We start from the raw sequence: 14921 nt of genomic DNA, 5'->3' as shown, positions 1-14921 counted from the left end.
AAAGGCCAAGTTTCGACTTCAAGATGGACACTACAGTCGATGTGAGATCAATTGGGAAGATGATCCATGCTGGATGCAAGCACCATCATTGTCGAAAGCACGCCGATGGTCGCGTGCCTGAATCTGCACAACTACCAACCATTACACCAAAGGTAGGAGAGGAATGGCCTCCAGAGTTCTTGCACTGTGGGACATGGCCACCTCCTCAGCAACCGTCTGAATCAGAGTCCGACATCAACATAGCCGTGAAGCCCAAAACCAAGGCACCCAAGCAGAAAGCACCTGTCAAGGTATATCCAGACAATATACCAGACATAGATGGGGACGGTAGCGACAGCGACTCCAACTCCGATGAAACAAGCGACGACGTGGCCGATACTCCTGCCGAGCCAGTGGCGGTGGATTCAACGGAGCTGTCGGACGCGATAGACACGTTGAAAGTCGCCACGGACGATGCCGCTAAATCCGGAGATCAAAACGGAAATGATAAGAGTACGTCACAGCTGTTGTTACCTCGAGTTTCTCTCACCGCTTACACATCAGTGTTACAGGGTTAACCAACGTCATCCATGCTCTAGTCAAAGCTCCATACTCGGTGCTCAAGCTCGTCGCCAGACACGGAAACGGCGATGGTAGCCCTCGGAGGGGCAACGACACCAGCAAATCCCCGCGGAAATCGCTTTTTGACCATGAGATCGTGGCCGAGAGCCAGGCCCGCGTGGAGATAGCCGACTATCTGGACAGCCTAATCGACCATGGCGACTACGAAGAAGGCTATGGCTGCGTGTGGCCGCTCGAAGAGTACCGCCGCACGGGATGGGCCAAGGAGATGATTGCCGCGTACCCGGCGGAGAGTGCCGAGTTTGTACGCAGGGTGCATCAGGAGTGCCACGTTCGGCACCAACGCGAACCGGAACCAGACTGTCTGTAATTGACAGCACCATTATGACATTGCGATGTGCGACCAGCCCAGGAGCGAACTTTGAAATTGTACATACATAGCGATCGCTCGACGTGGACGGGAGGGTCCGGCATATGAAAATATCTCGGGGTGGTCTACAGTTACGCTGGTACACTCACGGAGTCTCGCGGATATTGCGAATGACTTATGAATACTGATTACGCTTGATGACTGGAAACGCGCATGTGGTGGGAAACCAGACTCACGGGAAGGTCTGAATGATCCAGCCAGGCAGAGTCCTCAGAATCAATCAAGCTTATTGTTATATAACTCTCGAATGCTACTGGACTTCGAATGGCAACCACAATTCCAGCCAAGTCGTATGTGGTAAGTAGCAAGGCTGAGCGAGGCTGTCGGTGGAGGGGTCAAGTTTAGCAACCACTAGCCTGTCACGCCCATCAATCAATTAGGGTCCAGCTATTAATTAATTAATAGACTTGCGCCTACCCCACGCTTTTGTTTACTCGTGCGCAGCCATTTTGCCCAAACATCTCCAAGAATCGTTTGCCTCTTCCATTCTTCACCTCACAATCTAGTCTTCTCTTACGCTTCAATTATTGGTCATTGAACAAGACAACAGCATCATGGTTCGTCCCCGTCCCCCCTGAATTCGCCTCACTCCTCCCTGCCCAACCTTGACTTCAGTCCAAAGAAGGAGTCCGGCCTGCTAACATTCATCTGAAACTTGCTTTGTAGTCACGCGACTCCTCCGCAACGTACGTACACCTCCGCGCCTCGCGGCTCGCCGACGTGTTCGAAGAGTTCTGCCGCCCGCCGGCGTCGACGGTGTTTGCGCTATCCACGCCGCTCATGGCGCAGAACCAGGGATCGTCAGGCGGAGGGGGACCAGGAGGGGGCAACAACGCGCTCCCCATGTCAGGCAATATCGGAGACGGCAGCGGCATGACCGCCCTGCCGGGCCACTACCTCCCATTCGAGGAGATCACGCTGCCCCCGCACCTCATGCCCATCAACCCAGAAGACGAGGATGACGTGGTCCCGGACATGCACGCCGCCTTTGGCATTAACCGCGCCCTGAACCAGAACTTGGTCTCCGCCGCCATCGTCCCGGGCTCCGCGGCAGCTGCGGTCGCGGCGGTCGGCATGGGCGCGGGCAGTGGAGCGGTGGGCGCAGACGGTGCGACGACGGGTGAAGCCAGCCAGGCGGGCGCTACGAGAGATCCCACGTGGAGAGACCTGGGGTTGAATGCGTTGGTGGCCGATGCGCCGAGGAACGGGATTTCTGCTGTCGGCATGGAGGGCGTGGGACGCAGAAGAGAAGGGAAGAGGACGGGGCTATTGCTGTTACGGTGATGAACAGGGGAAGAAGAACAAAGATCCAAGAGCTGTGCAACTTCGATGCATGCACTGGGCTGAATGATGGTCATGAGAAACACGACAGGCGTTATATGATAGCCATTGGGTGGCATTGATAGGCGGCGGCGGGACCCGGTCTATGCAACAATAACCTCTATGGAGCAGAACGCGATACGGCCACACCACTATATTCTTATGACATCAACCCTCCCTCGTTCAAAGACATTATGAGCCACTGCCCTGGCCGACTTCTCCTCTTCAGACAATATGCGCGGATGCAGAGATATCTGCGAGTACGTCCCGGCGGCCTTGCGCTTGGACAGTTGTCCGGGGTTGATTACCATGACGCTGTCAACGACCTGCAGCACGCACATGTTAGCTCGTTCCAAGTTTATCAGAGGGGCACAGACTGCTTTGGACGTACCTTGACAGAAGGCGTCAACATGCTCGGTAGAATGAGCACATCGGGCTTAACCTGCATCCATTCGCCAAGCTTGAGATATCCCACATCCAAACACGCGCCAGTCGCCTTCACGACGCCGTTGCTGGAGAGTTTATCCCTGGACATGGGTGGGAAGAGGGGGAAGAAATGCCGCTGGTCGATCAGATACCCGGGCAGTCTGGTCAGGAGATCTTGCCCCGGGCCGTGAGACAATTGTTCCCGACTGAGCTCGTACAGGATGTCTTGGGACGACACCCCAAAGACAACCTCGTTTAGTGAAATGAAAGACGGATTCGGAAGCATCGTGACTTGCTTGGGTAGCGCGAGGTCTTTCTTCGTTAGTCGTTCTTGTGGCCAGCTGACGTGCTTGCTCATCAAGTCCCGCGTGCTCGGGATCATGACCACCGTGATGCCAGGCACCGCGGAGCATAGACGCTGTAGAGGCGTGGAGATCCACAGTCGGAAGAGCGTGGACAGTGTGGCTTCTTGGTCCAGTCCTCGCACGTCTGGCAGGTCGAAGTCGCCCGATGCCAGCATTGGGTGCTCAATGTCGAGAAACGGTCCGGTCAGTATGAGAGCGTCGGCCATCAACTCCTCGGCTTTCTCGCACAGGGTCTGGAACGGTTCGTAGTCGAGGTTGTCTTCGGCCGTGTACGGACCTGACGCGATCATGACATTGAGTGGGAGGGAGCTGGAGTCCTCCGACACTTCGAGGCGCTCGTTGATTGTCTCGATGTTACTCGGCAGTGAGGACGGCATGGGGAGCTTTGGCACCGTGAGCACTTCCTTGACGGTGAAGTACAGCCCAGACGCGTTTGTGCCTCGCAATGCGACGATCTGGCCCGGGAAGAACTGATATGATGACAACCCGTCCACCTTCAGGGGTACGCGAAGTCCCGCGCCCATTCGTCTGGACATCTCCAGCACGAGCGACGCCGAGTTCAGTTTGCCATCGGCCGTGTCGCACGCGATCCTTCCCACCGCGACGATCTCGCTTGTCCGCTGTGCCGCGGCATTCCCAAACGCCGAGTCTTCCAGGTTGTGGGCTTTTTGGACGAGGGCCAGGAAATCGTCGATCCGCTCATCCAGCACCTCCGACGACTCCCGCAGGCGCATCGCCATGGGTTTATACTGAAATTTTTTATATTCCGTCCCAGAGACGAGGCGCAGTCGCGCTTGAGAGAAGGGCGCAATTGGCGCTTCGGCTGCCGAGAGGTGCTCATTCAATGTCTCGATGACTTGTCCTGCGTTCGGCCGTTCTGAGAATGGTACGCCTCTGTCCCATGTTAGTATCAGACAAAAACAGCTGAAACGGGTAGCATACGCAGATGCATCGAGTTTCCCGGCTTTGCCTGGCGTTCTGTTCGTGGTCTCCGGACGGCTGACTTTCCTCGGTACCGGCGAGTCGAAATCTGCTTTTCTCTTGATACTTCCGTTTCGTCGCGAGATCGCATTGGGAGTAAGCTCGTCCAGCCTGTTTCATAGTCCATTGTATCAGCATCACAATCTCTCTCTCCTGACCAAATAAAATGATGTGTCAGAGCAACATACATCCCAAACACGTCTGAAGTCCCCCCCGCCCTCGGCGTGGCGTGGACGAGACTTTTCCTTTCAGACTTGACTGCAGACTTCGGCGCTGTCTGCTGGTTGCGCTCGCCCCTCTCGACTGAATCCTGCACGTCCTTTGCAAACATGCGCGCCGTCTCCAGGTCCAGCTTGGTCTCCTCGCTCCCCATCTTCAAGCAGTACACCTCCCATTTTATGAACAGCTCGTCCGGACCGATGGAGTGGACGCGCAGTATCGACTCCAGCACGCCGAGGATTTCTGGCGAGAGGCCGTTCCCCGCTGGGTCGAAGACCGCGTTGAGGTTCTCCTTCATGGCCGTCATCGTGAGAGCAACGGAGGAGAAGTTTCTTGGTCGCGGTGAGCCCAGAAAACTTCCACTTTCGTGAGAGGTGAGAGCTTTGTTCGTTTCGTTTCGGCGACAACTATGGATCTAGGTCCAGAAAGAGTCGGATAAATCCAATGGTGAACGCGATCCGAGGGACGCGTTAAGTGTTGCCAAGATCTGGCGTTCGTACTAAACCGTTTTTGGATTTGCAGATATACGTACGCCGTTACACTTCGAACAAGTGTCAGTGTACATGAATGAGTGTGTTAGCATGCACCCAGCAAGTGATCTGATTTACAATGAACCAGCAGGGAAATTGGAGCACATATTACAGGAAACCCGCAGTTCAAATCTGATCTAAGAATGGGAAATCGTATCTGCTATTATTGAGCTACGGCCATGCTGTCATGCCAAATACCGTGGGTCGTAAAGCAGTCGAGCTCGTCTATTACTGTGTTCATCGTGGCTGACATTTCCATGCTTCTTCCTGTGCCCGGCTGGATTGCAAGTCGTTGCGCTCAAGTCTCTGCCATTAGCCGTGGAATCAAAGCACAATACCGAAGACTCCGTATGCGACGCCAGGCTTGTCCTCGTACTTTGTGGTATCCCTGTATCCCTAAGTGCCCCCGACCTGTCGGTGGCATTATTCAAGGCCTAGACAACCCAACGCCTTCACCATCCCGATCCAGTTCTCTTCGCTGAGGCATTGGCTCATCATACGTCATCTGTAAGCCGCTTTGTGCAGGACCGATCATCGTGCGCCGTAAATCTTCTCGGCAGTGACATGGCCATCCGCAGATCTGTCCTAGTCCTCGGGACCGTCCACAAGCAGATAGTGTAGGATGTCACTAAGACTCAACACTCCTTTCAGGTAGTTCTGCTCATCCACTACCATCAACCGATGGACCCTGGACTTCTTGATCGTTTCGAAAATGGTATCTAACCCGTCCTCGAGCGAGCAGCAATATATGCCCGGGTGGTTTGGCGAGCGGCAACTGAGAGCCTTGCCCACGGTCCAGGTCAAATTGCCGTAGTCGCCGGATTTGAGGATCTCAATCACGTCAACGGCCTCGAAGACGTTCAGCAGCATGCCTACCATCGTTCAGTCAGCGCAAATATGGCTATCGGATGTGAGTAGTGATAACTTACCCTCCGTTGTGACAACGGGCACACTACTGATGTTCTTGGTGACCATCTCATCGACCACATCCAATACCGTAGTGTCCATACTACACCTCACGATGCCTGTATATGTGCCTAGTTTTATCATCTCGAGGGGCTTTCTCAACATATCCGTTTCCTTGACGTTCATGGAGATGAATTTCAGTATACGATATTGGGTGATGACTGAAGTAACCATTGTCCGTTGTGTGTCGCTGTCATAACTGACTAAAGGTATTCGGCGAGCGCGCGAGACAAGTTGTTTGCGCAGGGCATCGTAGAGGATAGCTTCGGGAGAGGCGGAGACGGTTTCGGGAGGTTTGACGTTAAGGACTTTCTCGACATCTTGTAGAGCGTGAGTCTTTGGTTGGAGTTTTTACTCTTGAATTCAAGACACGGCCTTACCTTTCAGATCGCTGAGTAGCAGTTTATCCACATCTTTCAGTTTGTCAGCGTGGACATTGTAGTACCTGACGACATTGAGGTAGTCGTTGACGGTCAATAGACCAGCGTATGTCGAAGTGTTCGAGTCCCATAGCGGCGCAGAGACGATACCTAATAGAAAAATATCAGCATGAATTCCTTCCGTCAGACTTTCTCCTGGAGGTTGAAGAGGACATACCACACTGGACCATGATCTGTAAGCTCTCCTTGACCGTGAGACCAACATCTAGCTCAATCAGACGAAAGCTCAAGGGTAGTACATCGTAGCATTTGCGCGCTCGAAGGAAGTCCCGTATTGCCTGCAAGCCGGCTCTTTCATCTCGGTCTATCGGGCGTTCTGATCTCTGAGGGGCAGGAGGAGGGATATTACGAGGAACAGCTTTGGGGCGCAAAAGGTCTGATGGACGGACAAAGGTGGCCTCGTGGGCGCCATAGTTAGCGGCACCGGAAGGAGGGGGAGGAGAAGGGCTGCTATTCTGGATATGCGGGTGGTGTTGGTGGTGGTGGTGATGAGAATGGTGATGGTAAGGACTGGTCGGTTGACCGTTTGGCGGGGTAGTGCGCGAATGCGAAGGCGACTGGGTCACCTCTGTGTCGTCTGCCATCGTGACCTGTCAAACCACATCGTTTTGTGCTCTTCTGGCAATCGTAGACTCTGCTTTCGCGGGTGGTGTTCGATGATGTGTGGTCGAGTGTGCAGTAGATGGAGGATGAGGAGGAGTGGAGAAAAAGGGTGGGCTTGTCACACGAGAAGATCCTGCAGGACAGAACAAGTCGAGGATGGCAAAGCTGAAAAAGATGGTCGCTAAACTCGTTACACAAAGCGTTAGAAGGATAGATTGGGTGGTGAAGAATCCCTGATGTCTCGGGCCAACTGACAGACCTCTATGTGCGCAACAGACAATGAACCTGCGACATGCACGCCATATCCCGTCTTCCCGCCCTTGTGGGCTCACGATTAAGGGCTGCCGACCGGAGCGGTAGTCCGGGCAAGGCGGGGAGAATACTGTGTTGGTACAATGGAGGGGCAGAGGCTGAAGATTTCGACTATTATTCGGTTGGTGATCCGGCGGTGGTGCCTGTGGATAGGCATATCCGCCCACCAAAAATAGCATGTGATTCCCCATCCCCCCCCTACTGCAAGTAATTTATACGTGTCCCGCGCAGTAGTCACAAGACAGTATACCTGTTCCTATCATCAAACTCCTGTCCCTGATACTATTCCAAGGCCACTCTAGAGAATGCAGGCGTACCCATGTGGCCAATCAATGCGAATAAGATACGTTGCCTCTCTCACGCAGACGATTGCTCTGCCTCCTTCTCCCGTTCGGCCAGCGACTTCTCGTCCCCTCCCTTGAGATATCCTTCATATTCACCAATTCGCTTGCCTCCTTCCTCCCATCGACGCCGGTACTCTGCCCTCCTCCACTCGCACAACTCATTGAGGGCCGGCCAATAGACGTCGTGGTCGTATTCGAACTCGACGTGTCCCCCGCTTTCCTTGAGCAGCTGCTCACGTGGCACATGTAGTCCCATATCTTCGTTGAACTTGATCTTCTCTCTTGTCAACGGGTCAATGAATGGCGTGATCAGCTTGAAGAAGCCCCAGATGTAGAATGGCAGATTGGTGACGAGGGCGCGGCCGAGCCTCTCGGGGTAGTGATTCTGAAGGATGTGCAAGGTCTGCTTGCCCTGAGAAAGCGTCGCGCCTTGTCCAGATTTTGTCTCTGCAAAATTGATCAGCAGAGCGAGAGTCTCTTGCCCGGCTGGCATTAAATCAATAGCACGCTCCAGCATGAAGACCAAATGCTGGATTTGCCGATCGCTCCGCTCAGTGTTCTGTTTTGATGGGCGCAGGTATTGACACGTCCGGCCCTGAATATCCCATCCCAGAATAACCTGCTTTCCTGTCGCATTCTCAATGGAGATGTACTCCTTTGTGTGTTTCTCCAAGCCATACTCGCGTCGCCAGATCAAAGTACTTTTCAGTCTTGTTTCTGCTTGTGCCACGTTCCAGCTTGTAGCCCTCAGATAGCGGAGCAAGCATTCTCTTGTCAAGAACATGCGCTCTGAGTCGGTTAGGGGCGTCGTATTCGAGCCCTTTGCAGACGTCTCTGGGATCTCAGTCCAGGCGGACACGATCTTGAGAAGGCTTGCATACTTGTTCTCATGTTCTATTTCCAATTCTGGTCGAGGAGCGGGCTTGGAGGTCTCTAGAGGTTCGGCCAGTGGCGTCTTGATCACACCTTCAGCTGCGGTGCGCGGGAGGTTTAATGTCTTTGCCGGAGGGGGTGCAGGGAGTTCAGTCGTGGGTTCGACATCGGGACGCTTTTCTATCGTAACGTCATTCGCTGCAACGGCAGACTCGTTGATTTGTTGGGTTTGATTTGGAGGCTGTACTGTGGTCTGCGTGGTGGTCGGGGCGTTGCTGTCCTCGAGCTTTACTTGATCAATACTGGATGCAAGATCAACTGCGGCCTTTTCAGGATCAGTTGGCCCGCTGGGCATCGAGGCATTGTTCGCTACTTCAGCAGCCATTGGAACGCTGTGAAAAGATGGAAAGACTCCGAGGGAAAGGATCTACTTGACCCTGGGGCACGGTTGGTTCACATTCTGAACAGGATTGAAATTCCAGAATAATAATGGTTGGGGAAGTCGGTCAGGCTGGATCGGAAGCCCCTGTTGCCGGCCAGCCTGATCAAGCCACTTTTAGCTATACCGCATTTATACAGGCGACCAAATATTAGGGGCATGGGCTACAAAAAATTGGAAATATCACTCGGGTTGCTCTAGCTTGATTTCTAGGTCTATGTAGCTACGGTTTGTAGCTTGTAGCTTGTGGTGTCAGGCACCCGCCATGCACAGCATCCTTCACCAGGTCAAAAAAGGGCGTAAGGCAGTTTGTTGCTTAACAATACTGGCTCCCGAATGGTCGAACGATTGTGTCGTCAGCACCTCCTGAGGATCTTATTGTAAGTTATGCCATGTTCTCCATATGTGTCACTTCTCAGATCTTGAGCTCCTTAGCGTCTGCTGGAGGTTGAGCCGCATCGTTCTGAGTGAGCTTGCGCCATTTCAGCCGAAGGAGTCGCTTGACACCCTGCCACTCAGTCGGAGACTCTGGTCCCAGCATAATATAGTCACGGCCATCCTCCTCAAACATATCTGCACATCGAATTTGAAGCGTGTTGATCCAGTTGGGGTGAACGCTGATTTGGGCGTGATGGACAATCTTTTGTTGCTTGCTGTGTTCTTCATCGAGATAGAATGGCCCGCAGTACGCGATGGTCTTCTTTGCTGCATTGGCCAGTTCTTGAGTAGTACCGTCCTTCCAGTCATGGTCGAAGGATTCGAGGTCTGCCTCTTGTAGCAATGCTGCCATGTAGCCGTCCTTACTGTACATGATTTGACCTTTGCACTCTTTGCCCATTGGGTAGACGATGTCTTGCGGGTCCTCAAGATTGATGGCGACGTACGACACCAGGCCCCAGGTTCCAATGACGCGAGACCGGAATGATGGCATAGCGGTAGGTGATGGGGTTTCACTTCTATCAGACATAATTCTGGTAGAATTTGTGGTTCAAGGAATGAAGTTTTGTTCTTGTTCGGATGAAATGAAAGGGTGATTGTGGACTCATCAAGTATTGGATATGGACGTTTAGTTGACGGACATTAAATGAACGCAAAGATGTAGCATAAGGCGAGGATAGAAGCGGTAGGAACTAGACCATGGCGGAGGAAAGAGCTTACCGGTCTTACCCAGGGATCACGACTGCCATAGCATTCACTGATCTATCACGCACGTTCAGCAGGATGGGTATTCGACAGACAACCGTGACACTGGACATGACACCTACAGAAGTGTAATTCCCAGGACAGTTAATACCCAAGTGCACTATAAAGACAGTGCTGTTCCAGTAACAAAGCTGCCATCAGGTGTCACCATGCTGGTAGTCATGAGCGATGCCAATTCACAAACAAAGTGAAAATGAGATGAGAAAAACGAGAGATCGTGGCTGATCGTGTTACTGCACATATTTACCCGCAGTAGCGCCGACGACAGATCGAGTTACGTAGTGACCGAGTAAAATTATTTACTGCGCCGTACTGTAACATCAAGCATCCTGCATTTCTCTGTTCAAAAGTGTATGGGTTCCGGCACCAGAGCAGGTCTCCGGTTTGCAGGCAATCTTCCCAGCCTTGAGGTGGTATTGACTTTTTGACACGTTCTCATCTATCGCCATACTTGATGCTCCGCTCTCAAGATGCCGCCACCAATGCCTAACCCCGCGAAGCGGATGACTGCAAACCCTGCACGACCCGTTGCAAGGTATCGTCCCGGCAAGCCAATTGCGGAGGAAGAATCGTCTGACGAGGATGAAGAACCAGAGGAAGAGCAGCAGCAACCACCGCCACCCCAGAGGAAGCCGCCGACCACGAGACCACGGCCGCCTACCATCCAGCCAGCTCGACAAGAGGAAAGCGATGAGGATGACGAGGAAGGCTTTGTTACAGAAGAGGAAGATGATGATAATGCTGCGCCTACAAAACAAGTGCAACCACCGCCAAAGGGTACAGCACCCTCCACTAGACAGGCTCCGATAAGGCCGGAATCTACAAGAGAAAGATCTACGGAAGACGAGGAATCAGAAGAGGAGGAGTCCTCGGAGGACGAGAACGAGGAAGAAACCTCGTCCGAAGAAGAACAGCCTCGGCGAAGATTCCAGCGCCCAACATTTATCAAGAAATCGGATCGGAAACCTTCCGCACAAGTCTCTGATGCCCGTCCTGAAGCATCTGCAACCCCAGACCTGGAAGTAGACGTCCAAACCCGGCGTCTCGCCCAAGCTGAACTTCTGATCAAAGACAAACTCGAACGTGACGCCCTCGCCCGTGCCCAGGGCAAAAAGGCATGGGATGACGATGACGAAGTACTGCCGGAATCCATGGTGGACGACACTGACGGTCTCGACCCTGCCGCCGAATACGCAGCCTGGAAACTTCGGGAACTGAAGCGTCTGAAGCGCGATCGGGAGGCACTGATTGCACGGGAAAAGGAGCTCGAAGAGATCGAACGGCGGCGCAATTTGACTGCGGAGGAGCGGGAGAAGGAAGACCAAGCATACCTGGAAAGACAGAAACAGGAGCGCGAAGAGGGCCGTTCTGAGGCCACATTTCTGGCACGATACCACCACAAAGGCGCATTCTTCCAGGGCGACGAGACGGCCGAGTTGCTCAAGAGGAGAGATATCATGGGTGCGAGGTTCGAGGATCAAGTCACCGACAAGTCTACTTTGCCCGAGTACATGCGGCTGCGAGACATGACGAAACTGGGGAAGAAGGGGAGGACGAGGTACACGGATCTCAAGGGGGAGGATACTGGCCGGTTTGGGGATGAGGTGAAGAGGTGGAAGGGCAGTGGTGGTGCCGGCCCAAGGCCCGGGTCAGGGGCATTCGACACGAGAGGCCTAGATGAGCGGTTTTTGCCCGATGATGATCGCGGGGGTGGGAGGAACGGCCCGACTGGCGCAAATGCAAGTGCTGTTGCTCCCCGACGCGACGATAGGGAGAGGAACCGGGATGGGCACAGAGACGCAGACTCGTATCGAGACTCGTACCGGTCTCGAGACAGTGGTCGTGATCAGCGAAACGACAGAGACTGGAACAGAGACCGACGGAAACGCTCATATTCGCGGTCGCGATCAGGCTCTCGCTCCCGGTCCCGCTCTCCTCGACGGCGGAAGAGAGAACATTCGTACGAGCGAAACTCGAGAGACCGCGAACCCTACAACCGCCGACGAGACAACCGTGCGAAGGTCTGAATAGTGATCTTCTTTTCATGCATGTACATGGTGAACCAGGCGCGATTCAACCGCCTTCTTGGAGTGGGTGGGCGGGTGATATTCAAGAACGTGTGGCGTTGACTTGGATTGCAGCGTACACAGACGAATAAACGGAACAAGAAGTGAAAACCTTGTACACCTTCTCCTGTACCTCGTACAAGCGGACAGTCACCAATACAGAATTCCGAATTCGGACATGTAATGAATATAGTCCAGGATTCCCATCCCTCCGAAATGAACGGGCGGGAGAGCATACCGAGTGACCAGAATCATCTAACATTCCTATCGAATGTTTCATTCAGCCTTTCTCTCATAGCGGAGTCTGGATGGTTCCGTGCCAACCCAACCCCTTCGACAATTTCCGCTTCATCAATATTCCGACACATCTATTCAGAGCTGTCTTATCACTGCCCCTCCTATTCTTGTTCCTGTTCATGATTCTCACTGTGCTGTGAGTGAACCCCACCCGCCCATATCACAAAGTGGCACGCGAACGAGTCAGACTCTCTCACTATCAATCAATAAATCAAACGGAGGGGACGTCGCCCGCCGTTCTGTTCGTTCCGGTTGACAGAAGCCAGCTGCCACATATCAAACAGATTTGACGTCTGCCTCTTGCGTTGACCGTCGCCTCGCATCCATCCAAACACGGGATGGGCGGGGGATTGATATAAAGATGCGTGGACCCAGGACCTGTTTCTGCTTTCTGCTTCGATCAAATAGCTCATTCTTGCCTCGCGAATATCACTATACCTCTCTCTCTCTCTCTCTCTCTCCGCAACGAGCCTTCCTAGAAACAAGTCTGCCCGAGCATCCTCGAAAGAATCAGAGTATAGAAATACCGCTGAACACTGAGCAATCTCTGAGAGACTCTGGTGAGCCTTTGCCTGATTCTGGTTCTGCACGGAAGCCAAGCGCTTCGTGGTCAACCACAAGAAACAGGAGACTTGACATTGTTAAAAAACATGCAGAAAATTGTATCACAATGGCCGACACCAGATCGTGGATTCGTTCCCCAGACGAACAGTCAAATGCTGTGCTCTGTGCGAGTTCAAGATTGCCGACACCACCACCAGGCCTTCGGGCAGGCCCAACTGCCCGTCCAGAGTCGTTCAAATTGATGATGTCCCCAATCGACCCGCACACTCGGACCGCGCCTTGTGCAGGTCCCGGCATGGACAAACCTGTCTCTGGTTCGTTGCAATACTGATAATCCACAGGTTTTCGCGCTGACAGCCCTCAACAGGCATCTTTACAATCGATCCCATCCGGCCTGACACTCCTCCTCCGGAGCCCCAAGGTAGCAGCTAGAGCGCTGCTGGTTGGCTTCAAATCCTAATGTGCCACTGAAATGCGTTGAGTGTAACACGAGGGGATCGATGAGATCGAGTGTATAGAGTTCAATGCTGGACATCGAGAAATATAATATGATAATGGCGTGTTGTGTGGGGAGTCGTAGAGCAGCTGGAAGGTGGTTGTGGAAAGTGTTGGCCATGACAGTTGGACAGTGGCTCCGTACAGCACCGTTAGGGAGGGATCTGGACCAAAATTCGCAGTGCGGGCACAGCGCTACATCCCTCGAGCTGTGCCTCTGGCTGACACCATCATTGCAGATAGTTAGCGATAGTTACCCCTCTCACCACGTTTCCTTTGTCCTCTTTTAAGTTCTTCTCGAACTTGTCCATCTTGCTGCCTTAGCATCGTAAAGCGGTTGGTAACCTCGCCCCTGAACTTTTAGTTTCCTCACTTGACTCCCTGCCTCTCCAGCTCCCGTTCCCGTTCCATGACGCTCTCGTCAAACTTGATCAGAAACACGGTCCGGTTGGGCCACACGTCGGTGCCCGTGTTGTGTGCGCTGGCCTTACAAGAGAAGCCTGCGCCATCACACACGCCCTCGATAATTCCCGCAATATATGCTGCCACGCTCAACTGGGACATCTCCTTGGGGACCGAGATGTACTGGTTCGTGAGCGGAGTGTTGTCGATGATCATGTACTCCCCTGGATTTGTCGTGGACTGTTCAAGCGAGTCGGCGGGTCGGGAGAACAGTAAAGGGTAGAGCTTGGTGGTCAGGAGCGTCAAAAGGGGCAATAGCCTCAGTGGTCGACTGGCCCCTGCTCCGGAACTGCTACTCGACGACCCTCCGCTCGACGAACTCGAGCCACCCATCGGCGACGCCCGATACAGCAGAAGATCCAGCAGCTTCAACCCCAAGGGATAGCCCTGTTCGTTCAGTCTCTTCTCAAAGTCCTGGATCCCCTTGACACGCTTGTGTGCGTACGCGACCATCTCCATGAACAGGTAGGCGAAGCTGGCTCTCGACAGTTCGGCATTGCGCGACCGGTTGAGGTTGCGGTCGTAGATGGTCTTGCGGGTCGACGGGTAGCGCAGGGTCGAGGCTGATGTGATGCTGGTGGGGGTGCCGGACGTGCGGTCTGGGAGGGGAGTCCCGGCGACAGTGGACGAGGCAGAGTATTGAGAGAGATGGCGAGAGGGGGAGCTGGTGTGTGACGGCGGGTAGTTTGAGAGGGATGGCGGAGCGGCGGCCATGGCCTGAGAGGTGCGTGTTGGTGGAAAGAAGCAGCAGCACCAAAAGACCCCGGCGAGTTACTTGTAATATCGTACCGGTGGTCAGCGAAGCGAATTGGTCTGGGAGCGATCAACTTCAGAAAGTTGTGATGCTGCAGTCAAAACGCCGTTAGTGGCTGAAATAAGCGTTGATGCAGCCACTCTGTGGCGTCCAGGGCGTCCCAGTTTTAACGAGGCGCCAAATACTTCGCACTCTCCAACAGCTAACCCTACACAATCCCGCCATGTCCCTCGCATGCTCATGTAACAAGAGATCTGGGCGAGGAGAAACG

At 53.6% G+C, this 14921-nt stretch overlaps 8 protein-coding genes across 8 annotated transcripts; 3 read left to right on the top strand and 5 right to left on the bottom strand.

The window, feature by feature from the left end:
- Positions 1-23: 23 nt before the first annotated feature.
- Positions 24-2275, top strand: Z517_01709 (uncharacterized protein; the record flags this gene model as incomplete). The annotated part of the gene is made up of 3 exons (XM_013434667.1): positions 24-492; positions 552-865; positions 1658-2275. The coding sequence occupies 3 exons, from the start codon at positions 24-26 to the stop codon at positions 2273-2275; spliced, it is 1401 nt and encodes a 466-aa protein (XP_013290121.1).
- Positions 2276-2463: 188 nt separating this feature from the next.
- Positions 2464-4609, bottom strand: Z517_01708 (uncharacterized protein; the record flags this gene model as incomplete). Its single annotated transcript, XM_013434666.1, has 4 exons — positions 2464-2637; positions 2703-3996; positions 4045-4194; positions 4272-4609. 4 exons carry the CDS (start codon positions 4607-4609, stop codon positions 2464-2466), a joined length of 1956 nt encoding a protein of 651 aa, XP_013290120.1.
- An 808-nt stretch (positions 4610-5417) lies between these two features.
- Positions 5418-6822, bottom strand: Z517_01707 (uncharacterized protein; the record flags this gene model as incomplete). Its single annotated transcript, XM_013434665.1, has 4 exons — positions 5418-5704; positions 5762-6118; positions 6179-6328; positions 6396-6822. The coding sequence occupies 4 exons, from the start codon at positions 6820-6822 to the stop codon at positions 5418-5420; spliced, it is 1221 nt and encodes a 406-aa protein (XP_013290119.1).
- Positions 6823-7510: 688 nt separating this feature from the next.
- Positions 7511-8755, bottom strand: Z517_01706 (uncharacterized protein; the record flags this gene model as incomplete). Its single annotated transcript, XM_013434664.1, has 1 exon — positions 7511-8755. One exon carries the CDS (start codon positions 8753-8755, stop codon positions 7511-7513), a length of 1245 nt encoding a protein of 414 aa, XP_013290118.1.
- A 469-nt stretch (positions 8756-9224) lies between these two features.
- Positions 9225-9776, bottom strand: Z517_01705 (uncharacterized protein; the record flags this gene model as incomplete). Its single annotated transcript, XM_013434663.1, has 1 exon — positions 9225-9776. One exon carries the CDS (start codon positions 9774-9776, stop codon positions 9225-9227), a length of 552 nt encoding a protein of 183 aa, XP_013290117.1.
- A 706-nt stretch (positions 9777-10482) lies between these two features.
- Positions 10483-12039, top strand: Z517_01704 (uncharacterized protein; the record flags this gene model as incomplete). The annotated part of the gene is made up of 1 exon (XM_013434662.1): positions 10483-12039. One exon carries the CDS (start codon positions 10483-10485, stop codon positions 12037-12039), a length of 1557 nt encoding a protein of 518 aa, XP_013290116.1.
- A 1006-nt stretch (positions 12040-13045) lies between these two features.
- On the top strand, positions 13046-13371 carry Z517_01703 (uncharacterized protein; the record flags this gene model as incomplete). Its single annotated transcript, XM_013434661.1, has 2 exons — positions 13046-13253; positions 13307-13371. The coding sequence occupies 2 exons, from the start codon at positions 13046-13048 to the stop codon at positions 13369-13371; spliced, it is 273 nt and encodes a 90-aa protein (XP_013290115.1).
- A 432-nt stretch (positions 13372-13803) lies between these two features.
- Positions 13804-14610, bottom strand: Z517_01702 (uncharacterized protein; the record flags this gene model as incomplete). Its single annotated transcript, XM_013434660.1, has 1 exon — positions 13804-14610. One exon carries the CDS (start codon positions 14608-14610, stop codon positions 13804-13806), a length of 807 nt encoding a protein of 268 aa, XP_013290114.1.
- Positions 14611-14921: the final 311 nt, after the last annotated feature.

The sequence above is a fragment of the Fonsecaea pedrosoi genome (assembly GCF_000835455.1).
Source record: "Fonsecaea pedrosoi CBS 271.37 unplaced genomic scaffold supercont1.1, whole genome shotgun sequence".
Classification (NCBI taxonomy): domain Eukaryota; kingdom Fungi; phylum Ascomycota; class Eurotiomycetes; order Chaetothyriales; family Herpotrichiellaceae; genus Fonsecaea; species Fonsecaea pedrosoi.
Note: the sequence above shows the minus strand (reverse complement) of the source record. Positions and strands in the feature narration are given on the sequence as shown.